The sequence below is a fragment of the Anser cygnoides genome, chromosome 3, assembly GCF_040182565.1.
Source record: "Anser cygnoides isolate HZ-2024a breed goose chromosome 3, Taihu_goose_T2T_genome, whole genome shotgun sequence".
In the NCBI taxonomy this organism is placed as follows: Eukaryota; Metazoa; Chordata; class Aves; order Anseriformes; family Anatidae; genus Anser; species Anser cygnoides.
The window spans coordinates 6,005,563-6,022,026 of record NC_089875.1 but is presented as its reverse complement, the minus strand read 5'-3'; the positions used below and the strand labels follow the sequence as shown (position 1 = coordinate 6,022,026).

The 16,464-nt window shown below is 41.0% G+C and overlaps 1 protein-coding gene across 11 annotated transcripts in view; it reads left to right on the top strand.

The window, feature by feature from the left end:
- The window catches only part of PLCB1 (phospholipase C beta 1), a 432,352-nt gene that overhangs the window by 9,982 nt on the left and 405,906 nt on the right, over positions 1–16,464 (top strand). For 9 of the 11 annotated variants that reach the window (XM_048060932.2, XM_013182138.3, XM_048060939.2 and 6 more), the window contains exon 1: positions 7,112–7,268. The exons of the other annotated variants lie outside the window; for them this stretch is intronic. In XM_048060932.2, coding sequence (XP_047916889.2) covers positions 7,153–7,268 — 116 coding nt within the window. In that variant the 5' untranslated portion in view covers positions 7,112–7,152. Of the gene's footprint in view, positions 1–7,111; positions 7,269–16,464 lie in introns of those variants that run through there. 11 annotated transcript variants of the gene reach the window in all.

Sequence of the window (16,464 nt, the reverse complement as noted above, 5' to 3'; positions counted from 1 at the left end):
AAGTCCTCTTAGCTCTCTGCATATCATTTGCTGCTACTTGTGGTTCAGTTATTTCCCAGTAAAGTCTGTTCTGCAAACAAAAGGCCAAACAATTAAAACAATTTTTTGGCTGCTAACAGTGCTGACTGCTTCCTTTGCCCATGAGGGATTCCATGTTTTATGCCCAAGATTTCTTTCAGGCTTTCTTTCAAGATTTCTTTCAGGCTGAACATAAATAGTGAGCAAAATACCCCAGTAATGCTTGGGGCCTGCAGAGAAGGGGTAACCCCTACTTTAAGGTTACTGCAGTACCATTCCTCTGCTGCTTTTACAGTGTAATTTTCCAGGGGTCTCTTGTAGCAGTACAGATGGCTTTTAAAGGGGCAGTCAGAGAATCATTCAGGTTGGAAAAGCCCTCTAAGATCATCTCATCCAACCTTTAACCTAGTACTGACAAGTCCACCACTAAACCATGCTTCTAAGTTTTAGATTTACACATTTCTTGAAGACCTCCAGGGATGGTGACTCAACCACTTCCCCGGGCAGCCTGTTCCAATGCTACACAACCCTTTCAGTAAAGAAATTTCTCCTAATATCCAACCTAAACTTCCCCTGGTGCAACTTGAGGACATTTCCCCACATCTTATCACTTTTGCTTGGGAGACAAGACTGATCCCCACCTCACTACAACCTCCTTTAAGGTAATTGTGAAGTACAATAAGGTCTCCCCTGAGCCTCCTTTTTCTCCAAGGTAAACAACCCCAGCTTTCTCAGCTGCTTCTCGTAAGACTTGTTCTCTAGACCCTCCACGAGCTTTGTTGCACTTATCAGCAAAATAACCACCAGAACCTTTTGTAGATAAACACATTTTAAAGGAGAGGCTTAAGGACAAAGGAACCCGACTCATACATTCAGTTTCCTCAAGTCTATATGATTAGCTAGAAAATTTTTGTGAAGGGCAAGGAGAACACAGTACCCTATACAGCTAGCTTTATGACATCCTTACAGATTCCGACCTGTGAAGTGTTATTTGCTAACCTATAGTCCATGGAAAAGCAGAAGCTAATAGGATAGATAGATAAGCTAGAGAGAAGTTAGCATTAACAGCTATTGTAATAAATTAAAATGAAGCATCATAGTAGATAGAAAAAAGCACTTTCTTACTCAAAGCTATTAAGAGTGATTACAAGTTCATACCACAGACACTGCAGATTAAAATTAGTAAGAGTTCACAGCTAACTGAAATAGTTGAAAGGTGGCTAAATACAGTAGCAGACATACTTGTGAAGAAACAAACCTTGACATTTCAACATAGTACATCTAAAACCTATCATAAGCCATAAACCAGCTATACTCTAACCATTCCCTCTGCAGCTGAAGCTAGTCTTCCAAAAGGGAAAAAACATTTGATGTTTATGCACTCACAAATATCTGCAATAACTGGCTTGCCTACAGAACCCAACTCTTACAGAGAGCTATGCTATGGCCCTGAGGGCACTAATAAGTCTTTAGTGGCCCTGATCAGTTGCACCTGGGACGCCCACCCATACCCCTTCACATAGGCTTTTGGGCCCTATTTAAGCTCAGGCCAAGGCACTATGCTCCTGTTTTTGAGCTGTGTTATAGGAGTGTAGGTTTTTATGCTTTAAGGCTATAGTTTGTATGTATGTAATAGTATTGTTTGCTAATGGTATAGCTGTAGAGCCTGCTTCACAGCCTTGCCCCATCTGGATCCTGTTATGTGCACCTTATCATGCGGCACTTGCAGGGCAAGCAGGCGATCAGGCCCAGTCAGCATGGGTTTATGAAAGGCAGGTCCTGCTTGACGAACCTGATCTCCTTCTATGACCAAGTGACGCGCTTGGTGGATGAGGGAAAGGCTGTGGATGTGGTTTACCTTGACCTCAGTAAGGCTTTTGACACAGTTCCCCACAACATTCTCCTCAAGAAACTGGCTGCTCGGGGCTTGGACTGGCGTACGCTTCGCTGGGTTAGAAACTGGCTGGATGGCCGGGCCCAGAGAGTTGTGGTGAATGGAGTCAAATCTGGTTGGAGGCCGGTCACTAGTGGTGTCCCCCAGGGCTCGGTACTGGGGCCGGCCCTCTTTAATATCTTTATCGATGATCTGGATGAGGGCGTCCAGTGCACCCTCAGTAAGTTTGCAGATGACACCAAGCTAAGTGCGTGTGTCGATCTGCTCGAGGGCAGGAAGGCTCTGCAGGAGGATCTGGATAGGCTGGACCGATGGGCTGAGGTCAACTGTATGAAGTTCAACAAGGCCAAGTGCCGGGTCCTGCACCTGGGGCGCAACAACTCCAAGCAGAGCTACAGGCTGGGAGATGAGTGGCTGGAAAGCTGCCTGGCAGAGAAGGACCTGGGAGTATTGGTTGATAGTTGGCTGAATATGAGCCAGCAGTGTGCCCAGGTGGCCAAGAAGGCCAACAGCATCCTGGCCTGTATAAGAAGCAGTGTGGCCAGCAGGTCTAGGGAAGTGATTGTGCCCCTGTACTCGGCTCTGGTGAGGCCGCACCTCGAGTACTGTGTTCAGTTTTGGGCCCCTCGCTACAGGAAGGACATGGACGTGCTCGAGCGAGTCCAGAGAAGGGCGACCAAGCTGGTGAGGGGTCTGGAGCACAAGTCTTATGAGGAGCGGCTGAGGGAGCTGGGCTTGTTCAGCCTGGAGAAGACGAGGCTCAGGGGTGACCTTATCGCTCTCTACAGTTACCTTAAAGGAGGCTGTAGCGAGGTGGGGGTTGGTCTATTCTCCCACATGCCTGGTGACAGGGCGAGGGGGAATGGGCGAAAGTTGCGACAGGGGAGTTTTAGGTTGGATGTTAGGAAGAACTTCTTTACCGAAAGGGTTATTAAGCATTGGAATGGGCTGCCCAGGGAGGTGGTGGAGTCACCATCCCTGGAGGTCTTTAAAAGACGTTTAGATGTAGAGCTTAGCGATATGGTTTAGTGGAGTACTTAGTGTTAGGTCAAAGGTTGGACTCGATGATCTTGAGGTCTCTTCCAACCTAGAAATCTGTGATACTGTGAAACCTTGTACTGCCTGCCATGTTTAGACACTGAAGGATGCTGCCTAGGTTAGAGAGGACTAGCTCTGCATTGGGGTCAAATTGTAGTCCTGGTTAAGCCCTGCTTGTGGTTCAGCCCTGGTTTTGCTGTTCCTTGATACATGAAGCAGGAAGATACCTAAATGGGGACTGGAATGAAACTACTGAAGACAAGAGTCAGTGCTAGTTTTAGAAGTTAAACTTAAATTCTTTGGAGACTTGAGTAACAGTGAGAAATACATAGTCCTTCTTTGAAGAATTTCTAGAAATAATCAATCTGCTATTTCCCTCATTAAATTATTTTAGTGTTTAATTGGCAAAAGCAAAGAAAGTAATATTTCTCAGTTGCTGTATGCTGCATGGTATTTTGTCATAATAGGATATATGTGTGTCACAAACTCCTGTCTGTCAATGAAACCAACAGGATTACAGAGAGTAGGATTTGCTTCTGTACTTCAGAACAGGCTGTTTGGAGAAACAGATTACTGGTTGCGAAGCTAATCTTCTGAAAGAACCTACTTTCTGCCTGGAGAGGAATGGAGACTACTGTCAGTTTCTTGAGAGGGGAGAGCTAAGAAATGGGATGTTTAATGCACTCCATTGCCAGAGCTTTTTGTATGTCTTGCATGCTTGGCCAGAAAGTGTGGGTATAAGTGTCACGTTCAGGTCTAGTACTTATTTGCAGAGTATCTAATTTCCATGTGTGGCAAGCAGTAACTTCTTGGAGAAATCAGATTGAGTTAAAAGCTTTTGAAAGTTGCAGTGTCAGTATTCACTGAATTGGATTCACCCAGCCTCTTATGGCTGGATTCTAATTAGTATTGCTCAGTATTTTTCTGCTGGGTAGCATAGCAAACCTGGCATACTTAATAACATTGCCATGCTGATTTCACAGCTTTAACTGTCAACCTGCTTTAATTCTGAAGAAATGGAAGGGCTGTTTGTTAAAATACAAGCTGGGAGGGATGAAAAAGAGGGGATGTTTGAACTTCTGAGCTTTCCTGGGGCGTGAGAAAACAATGGAGTAAGTACTTCATATGGATGACTACCCAGTAAAAATGTCTCTTCAGATCAAAATTTCCCTCATCTCTGATTTAAAAAACAAGTACCTGTGCCTCTGCCAGCACATTTTACAGCATGTCTTGCTGTTTTGTAGCAGTTTGCAGTATGTCCTGCTATTTTTGAGCTGCTTTGCGGTCTCTGTTCAGATGTCTGTTTCTCAAGGCATTAAGGTGAGAGCAGCATTGTGAGGGGCTGAGTATTAATGAAGATAGAGGTGTCAAATCAAACACTTTGACAGTTACTTGCTTTAAGAGGCTCTTGAACAGGTCTGTGTAACCACTCATATCCATAATACTGTGTGCACATCCTAAATATATATTTTTATCCTTAACTCAATAAGGTTAGTGAAGCTGGTGCAGGTAGAGAATAGCTGACAGTCCAAGGTCACCAAGCTCAGCTGAGCTGAGTTAAATGTGCTTTCTTCATTGCTTTAACAACTCCATCTTTTCTGTATGTCTTCTCAGTACTTTATTTGACCAAAACAAATACCTACTGCTCTTAGTCTTCTAAATATACATTTTACGTGTGAGCACAAATGCTTTATTGTTTGGTAATAGGAGTTCTGCAGACAGTTTCTTGGTTTGTCTTCATGAAAGATTTTCCTGACAGATGTAGGAGTCAGGCTTTAAACACTGGTGTTTTCTACCTCTCTGCAGAGGTAGTATACAAGCTGCATGATATTGAAAGTACACAAAGTTTTTTTTCCAATACCTCCCTCCTATTGATGATGCATTGCTAACACTTTGCACAGATAGAGTACCTCTTAAAAATACTTGAATATCGGAATACCCTAGTGAGTAATGTTAATGTTATTGCTGTACTTCCCAGAAATTGGAAATCATAGGAAATGAAGTGTGATAAGTCATCCTTAATCTATGGAGTTGAAAAAAGAAAGCTGCTAAGATTAAATGGATTGTGAAATTTCCCTTGTTTCCTGATTTTCTCTGACACCTGGCTCCTCTTTCTCACCTGACTAAACCTCTGGGACTAAAGTAATCCTAAATGCAAAAATTGCAAGGTTTTCTCTGACAAATTTCTGCCAAACCCGGGGTTCTGTTTACAACACTGGGTATAAACAAATTCTTAGGGAAACAGTCCAAGCGCAGACTGCATATACCATCTTCTCCATCTTGGAAATGCCTGGTGTTAATACTTTAAAAGCTTCTCTTCCAGGAAACTTTTGCTCTAAATTTAATTGTTGGTAATGGACTTAACTTTTGTGAATTTGTTTATCCCTTCTTTGAATCTGTTCATAGATTTTAGGTTCTTTAGCAGTAGCTTTCACAACTTCATTATGCTTTGCATTGCAAAAAGTTTATTTACTTAGGACCTATGGCTTCAGAGCCAGTGGGTTGCTTCTTAGGTCTAGTAATGTAAGAATCAGTTTTTTTCCTTCCCTCTGCTTTTTAGGAGTCTGCATACTGAGTGTTACTCCACTGACTGTGGTGGAATCTGGGCTGATGATTTATGAAGAGAAAGCAAATGCCTGCTGTAGATGTAAATGCACCTCGCATTATCTATCTACCTCTCTCCTAGTTACTTGGCATTGTAGTATGCTAATGACAGCTTGGGGCAGGTGTGATTTCCATTTCTGTGATAAACCAGTTGTGTACTTGTCTTTTGAAAACGTGATGACAGATCGGGAATGCATCCAGTTAGACAACCCATGCCCTCCTCAACACTTGCTTGTGTTGGTGGATGCTGTGCTCAGTCAATTAACAGTTTGTCAACAGCTGATTATAGGATAGCAAAATTAAGATAGCACCTCCTGCTAAGTAGATTTAACTTCTCTTAGAATACCAGCACCTTAGTAATGACATTGTTTCCAGGCTGAGCTTGGTTTCCTTGCTGGTACTGCTAGCCTCTCTTGCTGTGCAGAGCCCCAGTGCGAACACCAGCTTTGTTGTACTTGCTGAGACTTTGGAGGCTTTCTTAATTTTTTTCATGATGACAAGGAATTAACACTGGCCCCAAAATGTCTAGGCAACCAGTCAAGCCTTTAGTTGCTGTAAGACGGTAGAAAAATATTCTGCTTCACAAAAGGTGAAGGGGTTATTTTGATCTTGATTGAGCTTTCTTGTGTGGTGTGGGTTTGTACATGAGTGGCATGTGTGTTTTCTCTTCAGCAGAACTGTAGCTTTCTGAGTTCTTCTACTTCCCCTCATGTCGTCATCACCACTGGCTTACTCAGTGGTTCAGATATCTTTCAAGATGCACCTGAGATGTGTCTATAGCAGCAAGCAGAATGACTGGCTCTTTCCCCTCCTTCATGAATGCTTGCTTTCAAATCTGTTATTAAACACCCATGCTGCTAGAGACCCTTTAATTTTCCTTTAGTTTGTTTTGTTGATGTTTGTTTTTTCCAGTTTATATTTTGATGTGGACAAACTGTTCTAGCATCTTCTATGTGTAGTGTTTTAGTGTACTTACAGAATCAATTCTTGGCAAGGTATGGGTAGCAGACAATTAATTTTGCATTTTCTGAGCTTCTAATAAGAGACAAGGAGGCATTAAGTGCCTTAAGGATAAACAATCAAACTCTTGAAATTTCCATTTTTGTGCTTAATGCCCAGCAATGAGAGCTGTATGGGCTAATGCTGTGGGCAATATTTCCATCAATATATAGTGTGGGGGAGAGGGAACAAGTGCCAAATTGGAAAGGCAGCACTTGATACTCACTTTTCCAGGTATAAATAAATGCCCAGACCTCCTGGGAGGATAATCAGTCCCTGTAAGAAGAGGATTATCTGACAGTGTACAGAGTAAAGATGCTTTTCTCAACTTCCTTTGTCTAGAAATTGTAGGTCACTAGCGTAAGTTGAGTGCACGGGCTCAAAATGAGGCCCCTGTGTTTCTGCTCATTTCCATGTTGCCAGAGCAGAGGTCAGAGGGGACAAACTTTCTCAGGCCTAGCACTGGGATGGCAGCTGAAAGGCTGCCCATGGAGACCCTCCTCATATGTCACAGTAACGAGAAGCATCATAGGGCGGAGTCAATGTGCTGAACTGCATCAGCTGGGAGCAGCACTGCGACCTGTAGTGTGGCTTCAGAGATGCTGCTGGAGTTGAGCAGGCTGCCAAGGCTAAGCTGCCTAGAGGGCCTTTTCCCATCCATTGCTCTACCTCTGCATGTGCACACAGCACTGAAGGCTGCAGGGGACAGCTTCATGTGAGTCTTGCATGGCAGTTAGAATTATTGACTTCAACTGTAAGAAATTCCGGTTAAAACCAGTGTATAAATAACCTATTTTCTTCTCAGGACATGTGATCTCATTGCTGGACTCTTGATGACTGTTGCCCCAGTGTATATTTAGAAAATTCTTCTTCTGCTTCCACAGAAGTAATGAACTTGTTTCACTTTGTGCCTTTGTACACATTATAAATGACAATCCCAATTAAAAGTAAAGCTAATAGAAGAACCCTCTAATCAAATTATCTGCCTGCATCTTTAGCAACATTTTCTCTTATTTTAAAAGCAAGGGGGATAAATTGAATATGGGAAAATGTGCTGTGTCTGGATTTCACAGCTCTCAGCTTTTGACAGTCTGTCTACACTCTCTGCCCTGGAGAAAATTCAACTGCACATAAAGATAGGAAATAAAATTACTTCTTGGAGGCCTTGGTATTAAACAGTCAATGTTGGCTGGAATCTAGCAGAATGCTCATGAGCTTTCTCTTAACTTGCTTATGGAAAACAAGATCTCATTATGCCCCATGAAAAATGAGTAGTCTTTCTGGAATCATCTCCATTAATTACCAGGTTAAAGCTCAGGTTTCCTTGTTAAAATGAATTTGGATTTTGCTAATTACTTTAAAAGGAACAGTTTCAAAGTGTTATCTTTGATTTTCTTGTCAAAACATTGCTTCCTAGTGCATTACTTTCATTACAGTAAATTGAAGGAAAAGAGGAAGATGCCAAAAAAGCAACATTAAAACTGCAAGCCATGGTGAAAGATTGAGACTTGAATTATCATACATTCTTGTAAGGAGTGAAAATGCCCCTTTCATTCTTTGCCACCAGCTTCTTGAAGTATGTGGCTGGAAGCATGATAGGAAGCATACCTGCCTACCTTTCCTTTGAGGTGACTGTCAAGAGCAGAAAGGTAGCAGTAACAGGCAGACCTTCAAATTTGTCTCTCTGCCTCTGTCCCAAGAGTGGATGAGTAACCAGAAAGCTGTTATGGATGAACTGTTTTTAAAAAAGCTCAGTGAATATTGAGCACTTTGAATCCTGCATCTTATTGAAAGCCAATGGAAGTTAGGCTTTTTGCCAGGTTTAAAAAGGTACTTGGGCTGAGCATTAGAAATGAAATATTTTCCTGTGAGAACTCGGATTCTTCATCTTGCAGTGCTTTTGAAAATCACAGTTGACTTTTTAATGTTACCCAAGGACATAAAAGGCAGGGAGGAACTAAAAAAAACCTAAGGATTTCAGTAGGGTCTGAGCTGAAAAGCATCTGCAGGCTACCTGTGAGGCATGTTCCAGGTGTAAAATAAGTGTTACTAAAAATATCTGAACATCGCTAATTTAGTCAGCTTTGAATGTCAGGTTGTACAACAGGACACATGTACATATTTTAAAATAAGAACTGATAAAATTACTCCATTTCCCTTCTGAAATGATTTGAACAAACTCTTGCTTTGGGCTGGCATCGCCTCCAGTGTGGAGCAGGGGATCAAATCACTAGCTGGGTGAGAAGAATGGGTTGTGGGCCCTTCTCTGCCACTCGGAGCAACTTGCCTCACCTCCTGGTCTGTTTGCTCCCCCATCTGCAAATGGACTGAGGGACACAGATAAAGCTCTCTGTAAAAATTGCATAATAGAACAAGAAGGTTTTACTGCCATTATACTCAAATGTAATTTTCATTAAGGATTTAGTGTAGTTAACTAGCAGTGATAAAGTCACTCCGTTTTCAAGGTAGATGGACAATATGATCTTTAAGCAAGTAGTGTGATAATCTGTGGGCAGCATCCTAATGCAACTCATTCTTGAAATACCTTAATGAGAAATTCATTTTAAAAGCTTCAGTACAGAGTAACTGTATTAAATACTAAGAAACCTACATATTCTGGTTATTAATATGCAAATACCCAAAGCATCCTACAGAAATTCATAATTTCTTACACTATCTCTTCTAAAAACCACACACAACTTTTTGGATCAGTGTAAAAATACATGTACTCAATGACAGTGTGTTAGGACCTTCATTTTCTGAAAAATCAGAACTCTTTGTAAAAAGTAATGAGTTCCTGCTGTTTCTTTCCTGGAAATGGATGGCACAATTCATCCCCTCTCATCCCGTGCTATCTGATTTCCATTGCTATTAAATAAAGACAAACAGTCACTTGCTTTTTTAGCTGTATACTCTTACATCAGCAATGTGGGACTGATAGTCATGACAAAATGCTGGGTTTGTGGAAGGAAGAAGTATTTGCTCTACTAAAATGCTGCATGCAGTTGTTGAAATGAGAGGTGTATGAGAATGTTCTTCATCTTTTCCTTTCGGTCTTTATCTGTGCCTATGTCCTGCTGTTGGTTCTACTTGATTTACTGCTGTACGTAAGTTCCTGCAGCACTAAGTATTGAGAGGTTCTTAACATGAATGAGGGGTGTTGCCTTTGAATGTCTGAGGAAAAATGTAAGCCAGCAAGGAAAATCTGCCTTGTCACAGGCCTTCCTGTAGGAACAAGAGTTTTTAATAGATCATGTGGTCTCTTTAATAGATCGTGTGATCTTTGGAGGAGAGCAGCTGAAAACAGGGTCCTGGCCTAAGTCTGTATTAATTTATGTGTACAAAGCAATTATTTAGCCCCTACAAATAAAGCCTGGGCAGTGCGTGTAGGTCAGAGTCAGGGATATGTGAAGTAGTAAAGCCTCAGTTTAAAATCAACTACCAAGGAAAGGAGAGGCAGGCCCTCTTCTCTGGCTTTCTTCACAACAGTTCTTACCAGTGAAGCAGCTGGCCTTGGACTCAGCCAGCTAAGCTACTCGATTCACCCAGTTTACAGTCCTACATTGGGAATGTGCTCTGGGCTCTGACAGCTGGGTCTTCCATTTCTAAATTATTTACATTAACTGCAAAGCTATTTCATCTACTTTGCTGCAAGCCCAAAATACAGATAATTACAGTAGAATCAGTTTGGCACACTTAGCATTTTGCTTACTGCCTTCTGCCTATATTTTCAACCTTCTTTGCTGTTAAGAGTATGGAGGATCCAGTCCAGAGTCTATCAAAACCAGTGGAATTGCTGAATTTCCATTAATTCCTGAAGTTTGGATGAATACTGTAGGCATGATAATGTTCAAAGTTCAGAGTAGCATTGTTTTAGAACTGAAAGATATTCTATCTGCTTTTAGTCCTGCCTTTTTGTTTTTGTATCCACAAAAAAGAAAACAAGAAACAAAAACAGCTTAAAAATAAAATGATCTTGTTAATAGAAACCTGTGTGGGGCTTGGGGGAGTGAGATTCTTCATGTTTTTTGGTTGGTGCAGACATGAACTTTTTAAAATTGAAAACATGACTTCCTAGGAAAGGGGGAGTCCCTTATAGGAATTTAAATTAGTGTTTGAAGGTCAGCAAACTAGGCTTATCTTCACGAGGGAAGTTGATTTGGTAAAAATATTTGATCCTTTAATGACGTATTTCAGCTATGAATTGTTGAAGTGCTTCAAAATCATCTCTCCCTGGTCTTTCGTGTATTTGAATCTATGTAGTGTAACTTCCTCTTGTATTTTTATTTCAAGCTAATATTTACCATGTTTCAGGCAATCGCAGTTTATTCAGAAACTGACATTTCTGCCAAAAAAGCTTATAAAAGATTTCAAAGGTCTGGCTTTCCCTTGAAAAATTAACTTTCTGATAAAATTTCTGCCAGTTCACAAGTCATAGATCTAGTCCTTCTGAATAGTGAAACTATTCAATGTTGTATGTTTTTATGATATAATGGGGATTTTTTTAATTATTTAAGCCACTACAGTTGAAGCTCTAGTTGAAGAACTGTCTTACCTAGGAACAGGATTTTTGTGTGTGTGTGTGTATGTACAGTGATTAACAATTAGGAAATATTCTTTCCAATGCCTCATATGCCTCACTTAGGCTATTTTTTCACAAGGAGAAATGCAGTACAGAGTTGGATCTAACTGCATAAAACAGCTCATTGCAAATACTAGGACAAGGCTGTTACATGTGTGTTAAAAGCAGAAGAGGGGCCACTGAAGAATGCCTTCTAGTGGGGGAAATCCTCACAGGTAAAACCAATTTAATTGTATGTATAACAGCACCAAAGGACAATGAGTTGTTCAGTCATGCCAAGAAAAAGACAAAGGGAATTAGAACTGGAAGCAGGCTGGTAGAATGATAGATAGCGGATTAGTCAGTACATGGGAACTTTACTTGGCATTCATGCAGCCTTCAGTCTCAAAGAAGAACCACAATGTTCCCCTGGGAGATTATTTTAAGATCCCAAAGAATGTATGTGATGTTCTTTAATATTGAGCAATTTCAGCATGTGCTCATACAGCCTTTTTTTTTTTTTTTTAAAAAAAAAACTCAGAAGTAACAAGTGCAGAGCATCCTCTGGAAGCATAGTTACTGTTCTTCTCCAGGAAAAGAGGAAAAAAGTATTCTCATTCCCAGCTCCACAGTAGCTATTGTTCTCCCCCAGATCCATTTTGCAGCACTACAGCCTGTGATTCTCTCACTTATGTTAGTCAGGAATTCTCTCCTGCTACAAAGACAATGCAAACTAAATTTGTTGTAATACCATTTGTGGCAAATTATTTTAGCTGCTAAATGGAAATCATCCAAATTAATTGTAAAACTGTTTTCAAGCTAATTTTCAACCAGAGTTCTTGAGGTTTACTTTTTAGTTTTCTTTTTTGTTGTTTTTGTTGTCTTAGAATTAAATTGCTTGAGTAATACAATCAAAATGTTTGAACTGCAGCTGTGCATAACATTGGCAGTTGGACATGACTATCCACATAGTTATGGTACCTGAAAAGTCACTTTCTTGTACAATTCACTTTTTCCAGCGACATTACAGCCAAATTAGATTGCTATTAGAGTATCAAAGCTATATTTAGGATGTTGTGGAGATGATGCACAAAAATAAATCTTGAAAGTTCACTGAGGGACAAGACTTTAGGCTTGATGTTCTTATGTCTGATCACAGCTTAAAATTAAACACTTAATCATCAAAAACTGCGTGACAAATATGTATTGATTCAAGTAGAGTGAAAGAGAAAGGGGCTTTTTTAACAATGTTGGAACAAGGGGCGGACATAATGATACCACATTTATCTGCTTGCACTTGTTAGCTGAACTCCGTAATCAGATTACCTGTAGAGTTGTGTTCATCGGGGCAAAGTTGTGTACTGTCATAACATTACTTATTCTCCTTATAAACTTTGAGTAAGGCTGAATATGTGAGTCAAAGCAATTTGGAGCCTGTTGTAAATAAATAGTGAGTTTCTCTGCCTGGCGTAAGGGGAGGATGCTCTAACTAGCTGGTCCTGGTGCTAGGGTACATGCTGGAGAGAGTAGTGTGAAGGGACAAAATGGTTTCTTCCAGAACCTGTTCAAGACTGTAATTGATTAAAACTGGAGTGAACAAACTTCGCTAGGTCCAAGTTGGGGCCATCACCGGCACTCTGTCTGAAAGCCCACGCCAGCTTTGGGAGCCAAGTGCTTGGTTTGCGCGGAGCTAAACTTGCTCTAACACTGCATGGCTAGCCCTACCCAGAGCCAAGTCTTCTGTCTGCAGCAGAGCGAATGTGCAATAGGTGGCACTGTTAGTTTACAACTCAGGCAAACCACCCACGGGCAAGTGGGAGTTGATGGTAGTTGCAGTCCAAAAATAAATGTGTGCTGGGCTGAATAGCAAGTGAAAGCTGCTACTGCAGGCCAGGGGACTGATTGACAAGTGCGTTCAGCTTCTTGCAAAAGTCAAATGACATGTGTAGAAGCAAGCATCTCGTGAACCATGAATATTATAAACCCAGTTCTACCTTCAAGTACACCTGTGTGATTCCCAAAAAAAGATTAGCCAAACTTTGTATGACATAGGGCAGAACTTCAGGTCTGGGTTTTTGCTTTTAAGTTCAAATCTGGCAAATGTTCACCCTGTTCCCTCTCCTTCCTCCAGAGTTTTCTTTTGCAGCTTTAATAGCTTCTTATGCCCCTATTCTTCCCTCTAGAAAGGGAGGTTTTTGAAGTGTTCTGTGATTCTAAGTGACTATATTTTAAATTTTCCACTGCTGTGAATGACGTAAATGACTTGAGCAGAGGAATTGCATGGCTCTAGGTAGCCAGTATACTCATCAAATGCCATGTGTGATTGAGATGAGTAGATGTTATGATTTCAGGACAGCTTTGCTAAGTTCTAGGAGCTGAATAAATTTCACACTCCACATTTCAGTAGGTGAAAGCTCTCTATGCAGGACAGATACCCAGTGGAGACACTGTTCTAATTTTTAAAATCATGAAAGGCTTTTGACACTTGCTCTATTAATTTTCCACTAAGGACAGTGAGTCCTTAAAATAACTGTTTAGCTAACCTCTGTATGAACGGGCTCTGCTTGTTACTACTAAAATTGGAAGTGCTCATTGTACTAATGGATTTTGGCTCTTCTCTACTGCTTTACCTTTATCTCTTAAGCATGGACATTATTATTTGAGCATTGGTTTTCTGAGTAAAAAGATAAAATGTGCACTTTAAATTAATCTTCCTTATCCTCTTTGCTACCCTGTCCCCTTAGAATTTCCTCTTTGAAGCTCAGAACAGCTGAACAGCAGTGCAGTGGTAATGTGCAGTCCTGTCAGCTAAAGCAATGCCACTGTGAGACTTTGCCTAGCTTTTTTAGCATGCCTGTTCCTAGGCACCAGGATTTTTAGCTTGATTTCTGTAAATCTTCCCTCTCAGGACATGACTTTACTAACCCAGTTAATAAAGCTGGAGACCTCTGTTGTGAATTACGGAGATGTCTTGATTCAGCTTTGTGCCATCAGTGTACCACTAATTTCTGCACATTAACTATTTCATCCTTTTTTGATTCTCCATTCCACATGTTTAAAGCTCGGTGTGGAGGTTTAAGGCTGCTTTGATAGACACCATTAATCACTTCAGTGATTCAAGCCCCCTGCCTAATATATCAAGCCTCAGACTCATTCACTTGCTAACTTCAAATCCTAAAATCTCAACTGAAGTATTAGCAGCAGGCTTCAAACTAATTTCCTGACTACCTAGAAGGGGACAAAAATCAGCTGCAGCTGTATACATGGGGGCTGAGCTGAATCTTAGAGTTTCATTGTACATTTGCATGCAATTAATTTTCATCTGAATTGAGGTCTGAAACTCTTTGAAAAGCAAAATGCTTGCTCTTCAGAGACTTTCTCTAAAAATGCTTTTCCTTTGGGTGAGGGAAAAAAACACATTTTAGAACAATTTGAAGTAGTTTGGTGAAAAATATATATGTAGCCATTCTAACACAAGATTATTCACAGATTATATTTAAGAAAAAGCTAGATAAAAACATAGAATATGAATCTGCAGTATTTGAATTCATGGTTATCTAAATTTTATTTGAACATCATCCATTTGGAATGAAAAGAATTTCCAAGATTTAGCACACGTAGCAGCTAATAATTCCTGGTGTGTGTTTCGAGGAGTAAAATATTTTTGTAATCCTTTTTTCTCATTTTCTCAAAGATATCCAACCTGAGGGTGAATGCCAATAGGTCTGACAAACATTTTTCTCCCTTTTTAATCAGCTTTTTGTGCAAATAATGCCTTGAAAAATAATTGCTGCCTTTGCTTGTGTTGAAGCTGAGTTTTCTTTCACTTCTGTCATGCCACTATTGAATTGCAGTGATGTTTTATATACACAGTCAGAAGCTATTCAATGCTTACACAGCCTGTGATTGCTGCCTGAAGTATTTCAAGTGTTATTAATCTCTTTGGTCTTGCACTGGTTGGCCCTTACCCTGTGCTTAGGTGCTGTACTCAGGACATCCCCAGGCCCATGTGTGGATGGTGTGTTGAAGGCTCCGTAGCTGAGAAATTTGTCCCGTTGTCCATGATCCTCGCAGCTCTGCTCTCACACCTATAGACTTGTTCAGATTAGTCTCTAACAGGCTGAGTGTGGAGGTGACAGGGGAGTAGATTTAGTGTTTGTAGAAACTCATGAAGACCTTACCATGTACTTCAATGGATGTTACATTAGAATTGAACTTTATCCCCTCACTGAAATTCAGGCCACTTATTCAGATGTCTGTATATGATTTAGTGATAAATCCTTTGTGATTTACAGGAGATCAGTGCTATAAAACAGGGCTAGCTAAACTAAATTTGACAGATCACCACCAATAACAAGTCCCAAAGCACCCTGCAGCAATTGCCACCCGTATCAGCAGTTCCCTGCGTGCACTTGCAAGAGGGAGAGGTGCATCACCTTGTGTTCCTGTCCCTGTCCCTCACAATGCAAACTGCAACTGTTTTCTGACTTGTGGTGCTGCAGACCCTCCTTTTCTCTCGAAGTAGCGAAGGAACTCCCCTCGGTCTAGCACCCATCATGGTTCTGACACTGGTGGCTCTGGCTGTTGTATTTTGACGTGTGCAGCTGGCAGTGATCAGTCCCTGCTGCTGGGTAATAGCAAACCAGAGCAGTGGGGTGAGTCTGTAACAGGCAAAGGCTGATGGTTGGTAGTTGCCTGTGTGCAGGCACTGATAATGACCTGAGCAATGCCTGTGTAGAGGCAGCAGGAAACAGATTCAGTGTAGCCTGGCCAATGTCTATGGCATAGCAGCCTCTGTCATCAATGGTGTAAATGTTGGTAGAAAGCAAAGAAATCGAAAAAGCAGGTCTCTAGAGCAAACTGCTGTGCTGACTGTTGCAAGGTGGTTGTCATCTAGCCTTGCACTGAGTATGAAACAGGGCAAATGAACAAGAATTGAGCTGGTGTTCTCTGAAGGTCTTTGAGGGTATTGACTATTTTAGATGTGGAATAAGCACTTCATTTCCAAAGAGAATTAGTGTTCCAGCAGTGATAGGCAGTCCCTTAGTCAGACACTATTTACAAAGCCTGCAGCTTCCGTGGTATTTTCTGCCATTGACCCTTCCTTTTATTGTGCTTTCCCAGCTAGTCTATGATAGGAGACACCTGAATGTCAGCTATTCTTTCCAGGTACAGAAATAATTTGAGAAGGTTGCAGGCTAACTGCCTGAATCTGTGATCAGGGGAAAAAGTACTTTTTTTTTCTTAGATAAAGAACTGCTTGTTTTTTATCATGTACAACATACCTGTTTTTCTGTTAGAAGGAAAAGCAGAAATAAGCCATTAGTGTCTTGTCCGTTCTGAAACCTCT